Below are 20,511 nucleotides of genomic sequence, written 5' to 3'. Positions count from 1 at the left end.
ACAATTCCAAAAGAACTCGGGAGATTTTCCAACACATTGCAAATCTGAAGTCTGTGTTTGATGCAGTTCAATCTATCACAGACAATCCAGAGAGTTGGAGTGAGGAGGCAGCAAGAAAACTCCTTGTTTGTATTCTTATTATATTCTCAGGAGGAATTAGGCCATCAGTTGCTCTGAGAATAACAATCAAGGAGTTCAAAAATGCAGTGGAAACAGAAGATGGGACAATGGTGGCTCAGGTCTTTGCCTCAAAGACCATCATGTCCTGGGGACTTGCTCCATTACCCTTCTTCTATAATGGAGTGTATGATGCAATCTCATCATACATCTCCTACTTCAAATCCTATGCAGAGGATCACTATGCTGTATTCTCTGCTCAATCTAGTGGAGAACCACACCTGGTTCAAGAGTGAATACCTAGATGGTTACTTCTCAAACAAAACTGAGAGTGACAACTTTCTACCCAAAATCTGGAGACATGGCTGGGCAAACTGGAAACATCAGAACCCCTTTAAGACCATCAGGACAACAGGCTATGGGTCAGTCCACAGCAACAGTGATCAAGAATTATGCTGACTCCATCCCAGAAAATGTCATCAAATTTGGCAGAGCAATCCTGTCAAACATTGTCAAGTTTCCTGATGATATTGTCAAGTTTCCTGATGATATTGTCAAGTTTCCTGATGATATTGTCAAGTTTCCTGATGATATTGTCAAGTTTCCTGATAATGAGTCAGATACTGAGCACAAGGCTGCCAGTAAAAAAGGAGAAGGGAGGATTCAGAAGAATCATCTATTTCTGATTCTGCATCTCCATCTGTTGCAAAGAAAACCAAAACTCTGGCCTCTGAAGTCAGTCAAGGAACACATTTCTTTCCCAAAAGATGTTTCCTTCCCAAAGACAGGGATTATCTGAGAACACTTTTTTTCAAAGATAATGAACCTCCAAGATCCTTGCAAGAGGTCAAGATCCTGTTTCTTGAGAAAATATGCATACTTTGTTATAATCTCCAAGATTATAAATTCTAACGATATTTTCTATCAAAATAACTGTTTGGCTCCTACTAGAGATGAGATATATGACGGAGAGGTTTCTCATGAGATATTCAGCATCGATGGAGCTCATTTCCTTTTGTTACTCTGGACAATTAAGAATCAAGAAAATTTTATTTAGTTTACAGAAATATATGTTTTGTATTTATTGTACATGTTTTCTCCCCTCCCCTCCTCTTCTATCTTTATAATCTCTGAATTATAAATTGATTTCATTCTTACAATTTCTACCTTCACAAGCCTTATATTTTTATCATCATTATGCAATATGCATATTCTAGAACATTCTGAATTATAAATTTAGTTCATTCTTACAACTTCTATCTTCTCAAGCCCTATATTTTTGTCATCAATGTGCAATATGCATATTCTAGAACGTTCTCTCCCTTACAAGCCATCAAATATGTCCTAGTTTTTCATCATCATTATGCAATACCCGGCCGTATAAAAAGGCCACCTTTTCGTAGTAGATTCAGTCTGGGGTTCACAGGCAGAACTACTACTACTCTTCTAACCAGAGATGGAATTTAAAGAATTTGAGCCGCGGTTTAAATCCGCCAAAACCCGGTTTAAATTGAGCGCCAGCTTAAATCTTGAAACATTTGATACAATTTTAAGTGGAAACAACCATATTTAAACCGCGGCTTAAATTTAAACCGCCGCTCAAATTCTTTAAATTCGGCCACAGGTCTCTCTATATATTCATATTCCCCTAAACCCTCCCTCTCTAATATCTTCTTGTTTTTAACTTAACATTTTTTTATCCATCTTTTTATACTTGTAAAATTTTCCTTATAAACTGGGCTGGTTTTTAACTTAGCATTTAACACTGTTAAATATTAGAAGTCTTATAAATTTCATCAAAAGGTTTAATTGATACTTAGACTGAAATCTATCAATTTTTAAATTGTTTATTTTGTTATCAATATTAGCAAGAATTACAACAACTTTTTCATCTCCTCCTGTTTCCTCAAGAGCTCCTCCTCAGCCTCCTCCTGTTTTCTCTTCAGTTCTTCTTTATTCTTCTTAACAAAAATTAAATTAAAATTTCTCTGTAGCTTTGTTCCTTAGTAGGAGGAAGAATGCAGTTGTGTGTGTACTGTGTATTATAGTTGTATCCTTAACCTAAACCATGTAAATTTAATTTTTGTTTTTACTAATTTTATTGCTCATTGGGGGAGGACAAGAAGGGGGAGGGGTGGACTGCCTCTCACCTTTGGATTCTACCACTTTCTTAACCTTTCGGTTTCCTTTAGATTTCACCTCCTTCTGAATATCAAGAATGTCCTGCTTCCCATTTTTGATCCATGACACTTTGCAATATCTAAATAAATTTAAAATTTTAGTTTTCAGCTGTATTTCAGGTTGCAAAGATATAGAGTTTTAGCTTTTCAGGTTCCAAAGATAAAGCATTTTAATTTATAATGATGCAAACATACGAACATTTTCAGTGTTTAGGTTGCAAAGATAATGATTTTAAAATATCAGGATGCAAAGATATGAACATTTAAGTGCTTAGGTTGCAAAGATAAGGATTTTAAATTATCAGGATGCAAAGATATAAACATTTTAAGTTTTTAGGTTACAACAATATACAAATTTTGGTTTTCAGGTTACAAAGATATTAAGATTTTAGAAATTATAGAAATAATAAAATAATTATAATAATAATAATAATAATAATAACAATAATCATAATAATATGAATATGCTTACTTTTTCATCTTCTCCTGTTTCCTCATGAGCTCATCTGCATTTCTTTCAGCAGTCCTAAAAATTTCAGTTGTANAAGTTTTAAGGTTACAAAGATATTAAGATTTTAGAAATTATAGAAATAATAAAATAATTATAATAATAATAATAATAATAATAACAATAATCATAATAATATGAATATGCTTACTTTTCCCCCTCCCCCTGTTTCCTCATGAGCTCATTAGAATCAGAACCTTTGTTACTGATTCCTTCATCATTCCTAAAAATTGATTTATTTATAAACATGGGCAATTTACTGCAATATCAAAATTAATTTGAAATTTTAGTTTTTAGTTGTATTTCAGGTTGCAAAGATATAAAGATTTAGCTTTTCAGGTTGCAAAGATAAGGTACAAAGAATGCAGTTGTGTGTGTACCGTGTATTATTGTTGTATCCTAAACCTAAACCAAATAAATTTATCTCACATATTGTTGTGGTGTAGGTACAAAGAATGCAGTTGTGTGTGTACTGTGTATTATTGTTGTTTCCTAAACCCAAACCATATAAATTTACCTATATATTGTTGTGGTGTAGGTACAAAGAATACAGTTGTGTATGTACTGTGTATTATTGTTGTATCCTAAACCTAAACTATATAAATTTACCTCACATATTGTTGTGGTGTAGCTACAAAGAATGCAGTTGCGTATGTACTGTGTATTATTGTTGTACCCTAAACCTAAACCAAATAAATTTACCTCACATATTGTTGTGGTGTAGGTACAAAGAATACAGTTGTGTGAGTACTTTGTATTATTGTTGTACCCTAAACCTAAACCATGTAAATTTACCTCACATATTGTTGTGGTGTAGCTACAAAGAATGATGGTTCTTCAACTTTTGACCTGAATGATGAATATTAGTATTATTCTAACATTTTTGTTTTTACTAATTTTATTTATATATTTTATATCTTATGGTATTATTTGCAAAATAAAGCTTTACATTGTGCTTTAAATGGTTAATTTGTATGTAATATTTTACTTACATATTACTAACAACAAAACCTGGAGCTAACGCTTGAACAATTATTCCTTTACTTCTATACTTGATCTGCAATATTAAATATATTTACGTAATTAACAATGAATGAAGGTAAGGAATAAGAGATTAAGGTGAAAAAGTTGGCTTGTAAACACAAAGGTTAAGGCAACTTCAGACTTCAGAGAGAACGGGATTTATTCAGTATTGTTTTATCAAATTCCTGATAACCTTCAGATGTAGACCGTCATATTTATGAAAGTTATGCATGTAGTCATAAAGCAAGATGGCATTAAAAGATACTGTTAAGAGAGAAGCATTACATTGTTAAGAGTTTTGTTGACAAATCTTTATTTGGTTTCTTCCAATTCAATGTAATTTTCTTTGTGGTGGAGTTTGGACCCTATTATTAGATATCATAATAAAAAATCATTCTGAACTCGGTAATTTGTACCTCTAAATCCTGACTGAATTGTCTAACAAAAGCTTTACAAGCTGAGTATACAGAGAATATAGGTGAGGTCTGTAGAGTAGAAAGAAAACCAATATTTATCACAGCTCCTCGTTTCCTAAATATAATTAAATAGACCCTTTATAACCAGTATTCGACCAGGCTGACGTCGATCCTTTACCCAAAATAGTAATTTTACCTTTCTACCATTCCGGGGAGAACTGCTAGAGTTACATTTATAACTGAAGACACATTCACACTCACCATATCCCTGAAATTAGTCAAGTCATGTGTACAATAATAACATACAGGGTTACCCACAAAAGATGAGACTTCAGAGACGACAGTACGAAACATATTTTGTCTGTTTACTTAAGCTCGTGGTTCTCTGCATCTGTGAACTGGATTCTCTCTTTGCCAAATCATTAGATAAGCCAGATAGACAGACAATTTAATTTAACCTTGTAATCGTCATATTAACAGAGTTTCATGTCGTTTTAACAGTCTCATTCTTTGTGGGTACCCTGAACGTATGTAATACACATACGTACATTCTACTTATAGTCGTAACTTCAAGTGATTTCTCTATTCACAAGGGTACCCATAAAATCTTGTCTAATTCTTACAACCTCTCTGTTGTGATGTTGAGTTGGTGAGAACAGAAGAAATGTTCATGTTCATTTTGTAAAGAAACCACAAAAAAAACATAATTCCATATTTATTTATTCTATATTCTACGTGGAAAGGGTACAGTTGTAAATCGAACCTATCACTTAATGTATAAATGTAGGGTCGCTTGAAATTATGTTTACAGTCCCTTCGACAATACATGTCTTTAAACACTTGTCAGGGTTAATCAGTAAAATTCAGAACATGTCACGCACCTAAGGTTATTTTGCATTGCACAAATGGTAGTTTTAGCCTTGAATATTTCTCAAACATTTTCATTATATCTGTGGTCATTTTTTGCATGCGTCATAAGTTTACAGAACTTTTGGTTTTAGAGTTTTTGTCACAAATCTTTCCAACCTAAGGGTATAAACCTTTGATATTTTAAACTTAGACTATTTGATCTAACAGAATTCATAGTTTGAAATATGAAAGGTTTACGACACCAGGTTGAAAAGATGTAGAGATAATAAAAAATAAAGTTTTTGGCAAAACCTCTTTTTCTTTTCAAAGTTTCTTATTTATACAGTGTGTCACAGAACGTGCAAGCTCTTATAGGACCGATCTAAATGAGGTGAAACTGTCTGTCTAAAAAGTTATAGCCATGCATAATTAAATGATAGTTTTATAGATAGTTATTTATGCCTAAGTAACTTCCCAACTTCCTATTATACCCCATAAATATGAATTTTGTATTGTAATGAAATATACCTTGAGACTTGAGCACAGTTTTCAATATCTAGAAAATATTCAGGATGTTCATATCCCATCCCAACATTGTTGATCAGCAGACCAATATCTCCTTTTATATCCTGAAACAATTTATATATATAATTTTGTCATGCATTAGTGGATTTTTTAACATCAGTTATATTGGAAAAGAAAGATCTGAAATGCGTTTAAAGTTTTTAGTTGAGAGGTCAAAACTTTGAATATTCTGTGGTCTGTACCTAAGTTTACAATATATTATTTGATAAGAATTACCATTATGCCATATTGTATCTTCTCTAGAACTGTGTCAGCTTGAGTAAAATCTACAGGAATTATTATTGTTCTGATATTGAACCTTCGCTCAAGCTTCTCAGCTAAATCCTAAACAAATAAATAAACAGGGCTACTCACAAAGTTGACACTTTAATGACGACCTGTAACTCATTCAAGTAACTATAAGCATAAATTTCAAGTTCATTTAAGATTGACAACGGCACCCGTTGAGGGAGATATTGATCCTCAAGTAAAACTTTTTTTTTGTGCGAGAATCAATTCTAAATAAATTTTGAATAAAAGGATGTAATTTCATTTTTTTGCATTTTTATCAAAATTATAAATTTGTAACCTCTAGTTTGCTTTGATTTCTACTAACTAGAACTATATTCATTCCTCTGCTCGCCAGCTCTTCTACAAATCCTTTCCCTATTCCGTGGGTAGCGCCGGTCACAACAGCCCAGTCACCTAGTGTAGTCACATCCACAGCACAACGAACAAACTGATAAAACAGATGATTTTACATTAATCGTAACGGTAAATTATCGTATCCATAGTAAAACATTATTCGTAAAAAAATGTATGAGCTGTTTCAATTACAAAAATTAGTTCATCCTGGGCTGGAAACTTTAAAATTATGGATATCGAGATCAATGCTAAATCTCATCTTTTTTTTAGTCCCAAGATTAATTTTATCTTTAGTCAGGTCAGTTTAAAGTATTGTTATCCAAAAAGAGCAGGATTAAGCAGAAATCAAGTTTCCACAGTGGATATTCAAATTAAGCGATCGGGATTAAAGGTATTCAATTCTAAGTTTGTCAGCTCAGCGCTGAAAACTTTAGATTTGGACATCCTTAATCCCGATCGATTAATTAGTCCGGAGATTAATAACAAGAAGAGAACAAGCATTATTTAATCCACCATTCTAAAGTTTTTGGCTCTGGAAACATATACAAACGTATGAAAGCATCAGAAAAAAACAGACAAAATTATAAAATTACCTTTGACAAGTATTTAAACATATGGTTAGCTGAATAAATGCATGACAAAACTCCGATAACCGTGAATAAGATCATCAATTTCTGAATAAAAAAGAAATGTTCGCGGATTTCTCATGTTAGAAACTGAGATTTGAAGTAAAATTTTTAATCGAAATTACGATTTGAATATATTTAGCAGTTAAATTTCACGAATTACGTACAATGGAGTTTCCCAATAAAATAATTCACAATTTTAACACTTTAAAAATGGAACTTTTAACTTATGACATACGTATATTTCAGTTTGTGTTTATAACAACTGAACCACTGCAAATTATAGAGTTAGAACTTAAAAGTAGATAACGATAGCGTTTTAACCATTAGAAAAATTTTTATTATTTGAGAATTGTTGAATAATTTGACACTTGGCAGTCTTTAAATTTACCATAGCGTTTTTAAAACAAAATTCACTCCATACAATGCCTCTGTTTATCCGGTGCTGACAACTTTAGAATGGGATATTTTTAATCCCGATCGGTTAATTTATATGAAGATTAATAACAGGAGGAGAACAAGCATTATTTAATCTGGAGATTAAGAAAAAGAGGAGATCAAGCATTGATTTCGATATCCACCATTCTAAAGTTTTTGGCTCTGGAAACATATACAAACGTATGAAAGCATCAGAATAAAAACAGACAAAATTATAAAATTACCTTTGACAAGTATCTAAACAAATGGATAGCAAAACATATGCAATACAAAACTCCGATAACCGTGAATATCATCATCAGTTTCTGAATAAAAAAGAAAATATGAGACATGAAACAAGAACAGGATGAATATCCAGGGTTACCCACAAAAGATGGAACTTAATAGACGATTGTACGAAATTTATTTTGTCTGTTTTTTTATATTTAAAATCCCCAGTACCTGTAAGTTTTTTATCTTTGAGAAATAGTTAAAAATATGCCTTTATATATGCAAAAGTCAAACCTTGAAATCTTCATATTCTAAGAGTTTCAGGTCGTCTTTACAGTTTCATCCTTTGTGGTTATCCCTGTATAATCTTTATGAAAGATACCTGACAGTTCAGAACTAAACTTATCGCACTTTGAATAGCCAAAGTCAGTTCACTGAGAGAATCCATTTTCACGTGTGACTTCAAGTGGAAAATTAATTTTGCGAATTTTGTTTAAATCGTTCGCGGATTTCTCATGTTAGAAACTGAGATTTGAAGTAAAAATTTTAATCGAAACACCCCTACCTTTTGTAAACCTACCTTGGTTCTAACTACAGTCTACAATGGTTCCTTGTTTAATTACTATATCCTTGTAATTGATATTACACCTGGAAAATGAGGGTTAGTGGTATAATTAGAGGTCAGAATACAAACAAACTTNCTATAGATTTAGAGAGGGGTTTTCAAGTACTACCCTATTCATTTTCATTTGTGGTATCTCTTCTAAGGGAAACATATCGTAATGATCAAAATTAAAATTTTTAAAACTAAGAAAAACTTAATTTTGTTGGTAACGCTGTGAATCGGATTTTAAGGGTAACCAAATAGATTTTCAAGTACACTAGGTGGCTACAGAGAAATAAACCAATTATACACATCGTCACAAGTGTCAAATATAAAAAGAAAAACGAAATTTTTGCACATTAGTTGACATGTTTTCCAAGATTAAATAAAACAGTGAAAAACAGAAAATAAAGAACACATAAAGTTGCAATTATTTTACTGTAAGATAAGCACTATAGTCTAAAATTATCACTATTATTAATAATTTTGTCAGACATGCGTTGACACTTGTGACGTAAGAATACAGCTATACTGAGAGTGTACTTGACGATCTATCTAAGGGTCCCCTTAAATTCAACGGATTTGTCATTCATTTATAAATTCATCCTTTCACCTACTTATCAATTCATCTATTTTTAATTTTTTTAATTCATTTCAACATAAATCATATTATCAAATTTATTAGTTGATTGAAGCGTCTAACTGAATAAAATGTAGAAATGATGAAAAGTATAAAACTGTTCAGAATCTTCTCAAAGAAAAGAAAACTGATTGAAAACTTAGATTGGATCTTTGATTAAAATTTTGCTGAAACTTAAAATAATTTTCTGCATCCTTCATCTTGGAGGTTGTATTTAAACACTTTAGTTTGAGAACCCAGCGTTGCTTAGTTTATTCATAGTTACAACCCGCCGTTTACCCGCGCTTGGTCGTAAATTTAGATTTTAGCTATTTTTCCCTTTAAAAGTCGACCCACTTTACTTAGATTCTGAAAACCAAGCTAAGAACATTCTCGTGGTTTTCCCGAGTTTTCCAAATAAAAATTTGAGACAAATCGGTCAAGGTATTCCATTGTGGCCTACACAGAAGGAAAAGATAAACTTCATGCGTCATCACTGGTGAGACTATGTGACCTCGTAGCTCCTCTTGATTTTACGCAAAAGTATGAGAAGAGACAAATTATCTGGTTACGTTTAAAACATATTCAAACATTTCTGATGTTCTGCCATTTCAAATTAGAAATATTTACGAGCAAGTTTTGTGGCTTTGGTCGGTGGAAATACAGTGAAAGATAGGAATGCTGCTATATAGAGATGTATGTGTACTAGCTTGGGAACCCATGGATTTGTCTTTAAAGCTTCGCTATTACAGTCAATCCACTCAATTTAGAATTTGTCAACCAATCTAAAAATATTAACGTAATTCTAACGAATTCCTTAATCTAAATTGGAGGCAAAACAGTTCAGTAGTTCCAGATCGGATATACAAACAAACAAACAGAGATTACTACATTAATATATAAATATAGATATTTACAATGTAAGTTTATTTTCTAAATGAACAGTAATATATTCAGTATAAACTATAGTATGATACAAGCTATTTGGCTAAAAAACGACATAATATATGGAGAACATATTGGTCTCACATTGCGTGGATTAATATTGCATAATATTTGGTTTAGTCGAAGGCTAATCAACATTCTAATGAAATATGCTTACACAACACCACCACCAGATGGCAGAGTAATCGTCTTACATAATTTACAAATGACAGTTAAAAAGGTGCTTTATTCATAATCGCAGACTAAGCACATGGATTGTATTTTAATTATAAAAAAGAAAATTATGATAATATTAGTTTATCTTTAATAAGAGATTACGTTCACACATTGTTCATTTTGAGACGAAATAATTTTACTTTGAATATTCATAAAAAGTTATTAATCATGTTTTTGAAACAAATCTAATCGATAACTTTAAAATTATTTGATAAATTGGAAGCAAATTCTAGAAATGCAGAGCTGTGCAATACAAAAAGAAAGGAATTGAGTGTCTGCCACAAACTCTGGTTTTCTAATTCCTAAATCTTTGCAACCCAAACTATAAATTCTGTTAGATTAAATAGTTTAAGTATGAAATATCAAAGGTTTACACAATCAAGTTGCAAAGATATAGAGATTAAAAAATTTGAGTTTATAACAAGGACTATAATTTCTTTGATTTACAAAATTTATGAAAATTACTCATGCCAATCATATGAACATGCACTTTTCACTAGTCACAAAGTTGATGATTATTGCACTGTAAGAATTAGAAAGGGGTCACTTTTCAATTATCGAGAAAAAAAAGTTTGTTTATTGTTAACTTCTTCTGCCGAGTTTTTCAAAAGTAAAATCTCCAAACTGCTCGTCTAAAAGTTCACGGAAAGATGCTGAATCGGGGAAACTGAAAAAATAAAGAAAAGTAAGTCTTTGGAATAACAAATTAAGCCTTTGGCACACACTACAATTTTCTCATTATTATTTCTTTGCAAGCTGACAGTGTAACCCTTTGATATTTTAAACTTAGATTATTTGATCTAACAGAATTCATGAGTTTGAAATATGTAAGTTTTACGGCATTGGATTGTAAAGATAAAGGGATTAGAAAACTAGAGTTTGTGACAAAGACTAAAGAAATTGATTTGTCCAGCATCACAAACTACTAATTTCCTGATCCTTATGTAATTTTAAACTGAGTTTAAATCTTTACTATTTGATCCAGTTCACTGAACTATACACCGGTTCAAATCTTAACTCACCGATTTCAATCCTCACGAATCTTTAACTTTGAATTGGTGATTCAGGATTTGGACCAGCGGTTGGTAGTTCAGCGAACTTTTCTCCATTTCATTAAATTCATGTTGCAAAGATATAAGAATTAGAAAATTTAGTAATAAGATAATATGCTGAAGTGTTTGTGGTCTAAGGTTTTTATTAAAAACAGTTAAATACTTACTTTGAATTCCGAAACTCTTCAAAAGGATCCTCCTGGAACCCTGAACTAAGATCATTTTGGAACTCTGAGCGGAATGAAACGGGTTCCGGAAGGACTGTATTCTCCTGGTCCCTGAAATTAGAGACCTGAGGAACCTTAGCTACAGGTCGGGTCAAAGGCTCAGCTAAATTTTTTCTGAACTGCGGAGCTGTGGCTAGGACAGGTCTCCGGTTGGAAGCTCCCCTAGGAGGGTTGGGTCTCCTGAACCTATTATTGGGAGGTGGAGGACCACGAAGGCTCACAGGACGAGGACGAAACAGCGACCTTTCGTTAGATCCAGGACGGGATAAGGAGACGGGACGGAACGGTTTTCTAACTTCTCTTCTGGGAGGAGGAACTGGTTTCTTCTGGGGCGCCCTGGCTGGTAGTTTCCCTGATCTATGAGGCAGCGATCCAGATTTGTGATCTATCTCTCTGAACCTGAGCGGAGGTGGGGGAGGTCCAAATCTTCTGCTTCCAGCTCCCTGGGGACCTGACCTCGATTGACCTCCATACGGGAACCCGGCGAGAAAGTAAAGACCGCCGACGATTGCTCCCAAAGTTCCGAGAATTGAGACACTCTCCGCAGCAGTTCCGTTGTATGCGATCGTATTGCTCTTAGATACGGGGATTGTGATTAAATTGTAGCTACCTGAAATTAAAAATTGCTGAATTTTTAAACTTTTTATGATTTAGATTTCTAAACATTTTCATAATGATTTCAAAATGTTTCAAATACATAAAAATCTTACTAATTGGAAAAAAATTTAGGTTACTTCTAAAAACTTTTGTCCATGATAATATGAATGTATGTACAAATCGTAAAACAAATATATGGAAGACTAAAGAAAGATTTTGAATATTTGTCATTTAATCGAAATATAATTTCTCTGATGAGCACTTCATTGTTAACCTGTGTTTTTCCAGGTAACTCCAGCCTTCCCTACCACATCGTCGCCATTTTGTGAGGTCAAAAACCGGTTTTCTTCGCCATTTTGTTGGGTCAAAAACTGGGGTTCTTCGCCGTTCGGTGATTTCAAAAACCGGTTCTTGTCTGAATGTTGTCCTGCAGCATGTAGGACTAAATTGCAAGAGAGTAGGACCGCGAAACACGTCACAACCTAGAAAAAAGGATCAGGGTTCAAGAAGAAAATATCCGTGTTTATCATACATTGATGTGAATGATATAGTTAAAACCACAAAACTGTTGATTGTATGTTCATGGCATATATGTTTGTTTATTTGCAAAATTACAAAAATTTTAATGACATTTTATGACTTGGATATCAATTTAAAAATAGAACTTTATTTTAAATTATATATATACTCTCACAAATGACTTCGATATCAATTTAAAATAGAACATTACTTTAAATTGTATATACTCTCAAAAAATATGTATTTAATACATTTTCTTACATAATTACACTGGCTTCAGAATCAATATCCAGATTCTTCAATATAGTTAAAAAGGGTTGAAATTATAAAGTGTCTGTGAAAAAATATAGAAAATAAATGGACTGTTTTAAATTTTTAACGATTTAAAAAAAAAATTTTCTGATGTTTTTGTAGAGCGAATCTTATATAACCACCACAACGAGATGGACCCTGAAATTTCTGTAGGTCTGTGCTGCCCAAAAGGCAAGAAGTTCCCGGCTAATCTGTCAGAGCTAAATTCATTTTTTACCATATTTTTGTCCTCCCAAGGTACAGACGAATCTTAATTCATGGTCTAACCTTTCACCCCTCTTCATTTAAAGAAAAAAACCGTGAAGGGGCTGTAAGCGTAATTAGTGAACATTACAGTGTTCTATTCACAAGGGTACCCGGCCTAAACATTACAGTGTTCTATTCACAAGGGTACCCGGCCTAAACAACCTTAGAGTGATTAAGGATGAATTATATATCAACGTTCAGAATTTTAAAAACTAATTATTTCCAAAAGTGACTTGCGCATTTCAACTTCAGGAAAATATATAGGAATTATCAGAATTAAATACTTTTAAACCAAAAAAAGGCAATATGCGCCCGCATTATCGATCAGAAAAGGTAGGGTACTGTTGTGAATCGGGCTTTGTCATCTTTGAATATTAAAGCTCACTTGAATTTCCACTTACCCTTTAAAAGAGAAAAATTATAGAAGTAAACCTATTCTTCATCAAACCCAATTCAGAAAAAAAAGCAAGAATATTCACTCTTTAATTCACTCTTTAGAGTTTTCTACTATTTTATCATGAGAGCTTAATCTAGCAAACAAATCAAAAAATCTTGTTTTTACAGGAACTGTAAAAGTCTGCCACATAATGTAGATTCAAAATTAAACTAATTTCAATTTTTCTATATCTGTGCAACCTGATTTTTCATATCTAAAACTTTGAATTCTTAAAAATCAAATTCTTAAACTTTAAATATTAGAAGTTTACAGAACCAGAATGCAAAGATTTGAAAATTAGAAAATTAAAAGTTAAAATTAAAAAATTGAAATGAGTACTGAGTTTCTTCATTTATTATTGAACGATGACCATTTTGCTTCAGGAAAGGAACTGAGTTTTTGCCACAAGTTATGATTTTACAATCACTATATCTTTTCAACCTGATGGTTTTAACCTTTGATATTTCAAACTATCCTTATTGATCTAAGATGATTCATAGTTTGAAATATCTAAGGTCTCCGAATTTCAAATGCAAAGATATAGGGATAAGAATATCAGAGATTGTGACAAAGGAATCTTTGCAAATCTTCCAAAATTCATTGAATAATAAAAACATGTTTTTTAACTGTCTCCATAACTATATTAACCCTCTTGTCTAAGAATTTTTAACATCGAAAAAGTGTAATTTAGATATTTCAAAATAATTGCAGAGGACTGGAGTTTTCTAATTTGAACCTACCCTCATCATGGTTTCCAAGAAACTGACTCCGTAATGTCCTGAATAAACCAGGACTTAGAGACCGCCGTGGATCAATAAAATTACGTCATTGCGTGCATATATTCTATATATTTTATATATATATAAATTCCTAACGTAAGGAACCGACGGGCGTTAGAATCTGTTTGTCGCATTGAGATCTCCGCGTCCACTGGGTCAAGAAGGGTCGGAGGGGCGGACTCAGTGTCGGACACTAGGGGGAAATCTTGGACAACATTGGGTCATTATAGCTTAAATGGACTGTATACGTAATTTTAAGTTAAATATAGATATACCCTACAGAGTTAAATATAGATTTACTCTATAGAGTTAAATATAGATTTACTCTTTAGAGTTAAATATAGATTTATCCTACTGAGTTAAATATAGATTGACTCTTTAGAGTTAAATATAGATTTATCCTACTGAGTTAAAAATAGATTGACTCTTTAGAGTTAAATATAGATTTATCCTACTGAGTTAAATATAGATTGACTCTTTAGAGTTAAATATAGATTTACTCTTTAGAGTTAAATATAGATTTATCCTACTGCGTTAAATATAGATTTACTCTACAGAGTTAAATATGAATTAAATATAGATTTATCCTACAGAGTTAAATAAAGATTTATTCTACAGAGTTAAATATAGATTTCTCCTACAGAGTTAAATATAGATTTACCCTACAGAGTTAAATATAGATTTACTCTATAACAGAGTTAAATGTAGATAATAGATTTACTCTACAGAGTTAAATATAGATTTACTCTACAGAGATAAATAAAGATTTACTCTACAGAGTTAAATATAGATTTATCCTTCAGAGTTAGATATATATAGATTTACTCTACAGAGTTAAATATAGATTTACTCTGCAGAGTTAAATATAGATTTATCCTACAGAGTTAAATATAGATTTACTATACAGAGTTAAATATAGATTTATCCTTCAGAGTTAAATATAGATTTTACTCTACAGAGTTAAATATAGATTTACTCTGCAGAGTTAAATATAGATTTATCCTACACAGTTAAATATAGATTTACTATACAGAGTTAAATATAGATTTACTCTACAGAGCTAAATATAGATTTTCTCTACAGAGTTAAATATAGATTTACCCTACAGAGTTAAATATAGATTTACTCTACCTAGTTAAATATAGATTTACTTTATAGGGTTAAATTTAGATTTACTCTACAGAGTTAAATATAGATTTATCCTTCAGAGTTAAATATAGATTTACTCTACAGAGTTAAATATAGATTTACTCTACAGAGTTAAATATATATTGACTCTACAGAGTTAAATATATATTGACTCTACAGAGTTAAATATATATTGACTCTACAGAGTTAAATTTAGAATGACTCAGAAGCAAAATTGTATTCTGCTTGGGATTTCAAGGCATAATTTTAAAATGCATTTTCACAAAAATCAAAAACATAGTTCCCTCAAACTAGGTTTAAAGATGAAATATGTAAAAAATTCACTAGAATAAGTAAAATTTTAATTTTTAAAGCATGTTGATATCGGTATTAATAAAATCTGCATAAAAACCAACGTTCAAAACAAATTACAGAGTTCAAAAAAATAAAAAATGGGAAAGCTAAGGTCAAAAAACTTTTTTCCTATATAAATTTTTTTCGGTACTCAAAAATGTGGCTTTTTGTAAAGCTTTAAATCAGTCGATTTTCAATATATTTATATATGCTGTAATTTGATTTTAATTCGGGAAAACCTCCTAGTTTCAAGAATACCATGTATTGAATATCTGTTTAAAATTTGAATGTGTATCAGTGCATTTGTTTACAATTTTTTCATGACAACCCATTTCAGGGAGTCATTTTTTGTAAAATTTGTATTTTTAAAACAGGCCAATTAGAATTCCAAGAAGAATACAATTTTACTTCTGTAAATGAAAAATGTCAGAAAATTAAAAACCCTATAGTATTCTTGGATTCGTTTTGGTGTCGCTGTAATGTTACTAAAAACTATAATGTGTTGCAATGCAATGCCGAAATCATAATATACTTGATTTTTAAGATAGGAAAGAATCATATTCAATTACTTACAGGGTTGGTTAAAACTTAAAATCTATCGGATTGATGAAAAGTAAAACTATCATGATTTATTAATGAATTATTGACAATGACAATGACAATCAGACAATTGACAATGACAATCTGAGGGAAAACAACAGAAAAATGATATTTAAATATTTTAAAAAATTATAGATCCCTTTTTCCCGGAGAACTGGCTTATTTGATTAATATAGTTTTGTTAAAGCACCTTAAAGTAAATTAGGCTGTGGAACCTAGGTCTGAGATATATTTAACAGGAAGGGAAACAGAGAAGAAATAAACGTCCAACTGGAGGTATATGTCGTCTCAACTACATAACAGGAACGTGAAAGGATAAAAAAATCCTTTTATCTTAGTAACGTGCCTGTCGTCTAAACACCTTGAGAGGAACTTAAAAGGATAAAAAAAAATCCTGTTATCTTAGTAACGTGCCTGTCGGCTAAACTAAATAACAGGAACGTAAAAGGATGAAAAATCCTTTTATCTTAGTAACGTGCCTGTCGTCTAAACTACATGTGAGGAACGTAAAAGGATAAACAATTCGATTTATCTTGGTAACGTGTCTGTCGTCTAAACTACATAACAGGAACGTGAAAGGATTAACAATTCCATTTATCTTAGTAACGTGCCTGTCGTCTAAACTATATAACAGGAACGTGAAAGGAGAAACAATTCGATTTATCTTAGTAACGTGCCTGTCGTCTAAACTACATAACAGGAACGTGAAAGGATAAAAAAAAATCGATTTATCTTAGTAACGTGCCTGTCGTCTAAACTACAGAACAGGAACGTGAGAAAATAAAAATTCGATTTATCTTAGTAACGTGCCTGTCGTCTAAACTACATAACGTAACGTGAAAAAATAAAAATTCTATTTATCTTTGTAACGTGCCTGTCGGCTAAACTACATAACAGGAACGTGAAAAAATAAAAATTCGATTTATCTTAGTAACGTGCCTGTCGTCTAAACTACATAACAGGAACGACAAAAAAAAATAAAAATTCGATTTATCTTAGTAACTTGCCTTTGTAGAATGTACGTTAGCAAACAGATAATCTCATATTATCTGAAACGTTAAGTACAACGTAATATATACTTTAAATCACATAAAATGCAGATTACTTATTGAAATGTTTAACAGCGGAAAAAAAAACTATGTTTAACATATACCCCGCAGTAAACCGTGCTAGCTCTAAACATTCATGAAACATAGTCGTAAAGGAATAGATTTGTATAGTACAAGGAGATGTATAAATTTTTTAACGTTATCAAATACTGTGAATTCTCTTATTTCTTTATTCTTTTGCATAAGAAAGATCAAATTCCAACACCAATAATTTGTTGTAATTTTGAAAGACAAATCCGCAAACTCAAACTCCTTATAATGTTATCAAAACTAATGTAAAATGTAAACGAATATATAAAAATGTTTTAACATTTATACATTACGTAATTCTTGTAAACCACAAACTCGAACGGAGAATATAAATATTTACAAAAAAAACTTGTAAAACATTTAGCGTGAAAACAGAAATTATATGCCAATAATTCAAAGAAAAAAACACTAGTGAAAGGTCTAAAACAATTCTGCGGCACAAATGGGTTAATTGTTGTATGAAGTATCTTCATATCTCTCTATTTAATGTTTTTTCACTTCACCGGATCTTTTCAAACCCATTGAAGAACTTTTTTTTAATAATCTTGGAAGTTCGTAATTTAAAGATTGTGAATTTAAATCAAATTTTTGAGGCGTTATACCATGTTTATTGGTCCTAGATTAATGCCTAAGGGGGGGGTACTATTTTATTTAGTTTCTTTATATTCTCCATTTTTGTCGAATCAAAATCTACAAAATGTTAAGATCCCAAAAAGGACACTCGGGAGTTTCGTTCGACGATACTCTTTTAAATTTCGGACTCTTGGGGTTTAGATATCCTAAAGTGGCACATTGCACTCGAGGCCTTTCAGTTTTATTTGGCCTTAAATTTACGAAACTATCACCAAATTCAATTTAGTATTAAAAATATTTGAAGTTAGGAAGAAAAGTGCAATTTAAATGAAATTTAAATTTTTTTCAAGAAGTCGAGCAGATAACTTTGTCATCTTTAAACAAACCTTTTTTTTTAATGGTGGTTACGCCCGGCCTTGTTGTGCTTTGTGTTTCTATCAAATTAATGGATATCAGGAAATACGTTTAAAAAGAAAATGGAAAATACCAAAAACCGTCCAAATTACAATATAGAAAATTTAAAAAAGAAAATCTTAAAATTATGTTTGTTTTGAAACTTATTAAATCAAGATTTCTGAAAAAAAAAAATTGTGGGCTCCCGTTCTATATTTTTTATATTTGAATTGTTAGGATTGGGGGGGGGGGAGGGGGCAACGTCCCTGAAATCTTAGATCAATAATTAATCACATGAGTAATTATAAACTGAGAAATTTCTCCTCAAAATAGTATACTGGCTTAGTAGACTTCTACGCAGGGTGTTCTAAAAAACATGGGATGTTCAAAACGATTTTGTGTTGACAATTATACCAAAAATGTTCAGTATTTAAAGGGAACAATCCCTTTAACTCTGAATGTGGTCTGCTTTACTTTATATACATGAACCTTCAACTTTTTAATGCAGTTTTTCATTGACTTTTTAAGTCAAAGACTATCCTAAGGTCATTAAATTCCCATTTTAATTTGGACACCCTGTAATAGTTTTGAACTATACTGACTTCTATTCTCAAGGTCACGGTAATTTCTTATTAAACATGGAATCTCAAGTTTACGCAGGTTTACGCCAGATGGTTTTATGCGTAACTTAAATCATAAATATTAATCAAAGCGTCAAATTTTTTCCTTATGTCGAGAATCCCAAAGCGTTATAAACCTTGGTTTGTAAAAGATTAAAATCTTAAACAATTGCGAATCTCGAATTTGCAATTTAAAGAGACTGTATAGTGTATAAAGCGTAATTATAAGTGACCCTCCATGCACAGATTGCAATGCTCGAATCACAACGGTACTAGGTTTAAACCCTTCATTTGGTTAATAAAGTAGAAAATATTGTTGTTTGTCTAGGAGTAAAAGTGTTTATTTCTAATAATTCATAAATATGCTCTCAGCTGCAGTTTAAATGCGCAATTCACTTTTGTAGAAAAATCAAGATTTATATTTGTCAGTGTTCAAAATTATTAAATGTTTTCTCATCTTATCCAAAAGAAAATACAAGCTGTTATGGTTAACATTGTGAATCGGGAATTGCCATCTATCAATAGAGAGTGTCACTTGAAATTAGGCGTACAGTCCCTTTAATCCTTGACAACATCTGTAAACTTTAAACTCAACCAAACTTTTCTAACTTCTAAAACTAAACTTCTAAAATCTAGTCTTAATTTCTAAAATTCAAAACCTCAAAACCTAGTACAGAGTTAACTTGGAAAAAACCTCCTTTACCCTGTATACAAAGGTTGTTAATCGTTTTTAAAACGATCGAAAATACTATGGTTTTTGAAATCGATCCACTCGTTTTGCATTTTTTAAAAACGATCGTTTTTAAAAAAAATCGCCAATGAATCTGAGTTTTATGACAATTAATTTCATTTTTGTTCAGAAGATAAGTTTGTGAATGTTGCCTTAAACGGTTATTTTATCGATAGAAATTATCTGAATGTTCTCTGGCTTAAAGAATTTTTGATCTAAGGATTTTACGACCAAAAAATGTATTTTGTCTTTAAGGTCTTTAAAGATCATTACCGATCGTCAAAAGTTAAAAGGACTTACTTTCGTTAACGAAACGATCGTTTTTCAACAAATTGAAAACGATCCATTCCTACCTGTGTATGCCTCTGAAGCCCGGAGGTATACCTGAGACAAACCTACTTTACACCAGAAGCCCGGAAGATCATAAGAATGAAACAAACATCTGTTGTTCAACACTTGTTTAACACATCTCAACCTTGTATTCATAATTAGACCGAGAGCAAGGTTAATCCATGCAAAATATAATTCAAATGTTGAAGGGTTTATGAGCAACTAATCTTTTCATGCATATGTGGCCATATGCTCTTATTTTGCTAATTTCATGCCATAAAGTTTAATTTGGCATATTTTTCATCTGGTTTATTCTTTCATAAAAGTTGTCTTAAACATTAGCATCAATAAAAATTAAAATTAAAAATATTTTAGTTGTTCACTGAAAAAGAAAACCATTGCATCTATCTTAATTTCCTAACAGTGCACTATATCCTGAACTTCTTACATTATTATTAGCATTTTTTTATTTAAAAAATAAAATAAATATAAAAATTTTAGAAATTATTAGAAACT

At 31.5% G+C, this 20,511-nt stretch overlaps 2 protein-coding genes across 4 annotated transcripts; both read right to left on the bottom strand.

Annotated features, from left to right (window-relative positions):
• Positions 1 to 1,950: 1,950 nt before the first annotated feature.
• LOC111696698 (very-long-chain 3-oxoacyl-CoA reductase) lies at positions 1,951 to 8,050 on the bottom strand. 3 transcript variants are annotated; one of them, XM_023466399.1, is made up of 14 exons: positions 7,959 to 8,039; positions 7,591 to 7,671; positions 6,896 to 6,976; positions 6,247 to 6,396; positions 5,895 to 6,002; positions 5,622 to 5,722; positions 4,441 to 4,512; positions 4,245 to 4,359; positions 3,798 to 3,862; positions 3,601 to 3,654; positions 2,957 to 3,028; positions 2,770 to 2,823; positions 2,268 to 2,377; positions 1,951 to 2,078 (listed from the first exon to the last, which is right to left on the bottom strand). In XM_023466399.1, exons 1-14 carry the CDS (start codon positions 8,022 to 8,024, stop codon positions 2,071 to 2,073), a joined length of 1,137 nt encoding a protein of 378 aa, XP_023322167.1. In that variant the 5' UTR covers positions 8,025 to 8,039; the 3' UTR covers positions 1,951 to 2,070. The 3 variants fall into 3 exon arrangements, with proteins under 3 accessions (XP_023322167.1, XP_023322168.1, XP_023322169.1); XM_023466400.1 differs by having other exon boundaries at positions 1,951 to 2,075; XM_023466401.1 differs by lacking the exon at positions 7,591 to 7,671 and having other exon boundaries at positions 7,959 to 8,050.
• Positions 8,051 to 10,310: 2,260 nt separating this feature from the next.
• On the bottom strand, positions 10,311 to 20,151 carry LOC111696692 (uncharacterized). The gene is made up of 4 exons (XM_023466393.1): positions 20,050 to 20,151; positions 12,111 to 12,318; positions 11,180 to 11,849; positions 10,311 to 10,627 (listed from the first exon to the last, which is right to left on the bottom strand). The coding sequence occupies exons 1-4, from the start codon at positions 20,149 to 20,151 to the stop codon at positions 10,543 to 10,545; spliced, it is 1,065 nt and encodes a 354-aa protein (XP_023322161.1). The 3' UTR covers positions 10,311 to 10,542.
• Positions 20,152 to 20,511: the final 360 nt, after the last annotated feature.

The sequence above is a fragment of the Eurytemora carolleeae genome, unplaced genomic scaffold (genome assembly GCF_000591075.1).
Source record: "Eurytemora carolleeae unplaced genomic scaffold, Eaff_2.0 scaffold225, whole genome shotgun sequence".
NCBI lineage: Eukaryota > Metazoa > Arthropoda > Copepoda > Calanoida > Temoridae > Eurytemora > Eurytemora carolleeae.
The sequence above is the reverse complement of the archived record's forward strand: the minus strand, read 5'-3'. Positions and strand labels throughout refer to the sequence as shown.

What these genes read in the sequence shown, in the direction of transcription:
- LOC111696698 (XM_023466399.1), bottom strand. Translation starts at nt 8,024, where the DNA reads ATGGATTCTCTCAGTGAACTGACTTTGGCTATTCAAAGTGCGATAAGT. An exon ending in GTTTAGTTCTGAACTGTCAG is followed by an intron (nt 7,672 to 7,958) that starts GTATCTTTCATA and finishes TTTTTTATTCAG; the next exon opens with AAACTGATGATGATATTCAC. An exon ending in GAAATCAAAGCAAACTAGAG is followed by an intron (nt 6,003 to 6,246) that starts GTTACAAATTTA and finishes TTATTTGTTTAG; the next exon opens with GATTTAGCTGAGAAGCTTGA.
- LOC111696692 (XM_023466393.1), bottom strand. Translation starts at nt 20,151, where the DNA reads ATGAATACAAGGTTGAGATGTGTTAAACAAGTGTTGAACAACAGATGT. An exon ending in GTAAAGTAGGTTTGTCTCAG is followed by an intron (nt 12,319 to 20,049) that starts GTATACCTCCGG and finishes CCTTTTTTCTAG; the next exon opens with GTTGTGACGTGTTTCGCGGT. An exon ending in AGTTACCTGGAAAAACACAG is followed by an intron (nt 11,850 to 12,110) that starts GTTAACAATGAA and finishes TTTTAATTTCAG; the next exon opens with GTAGCTACAATTTAATCACA.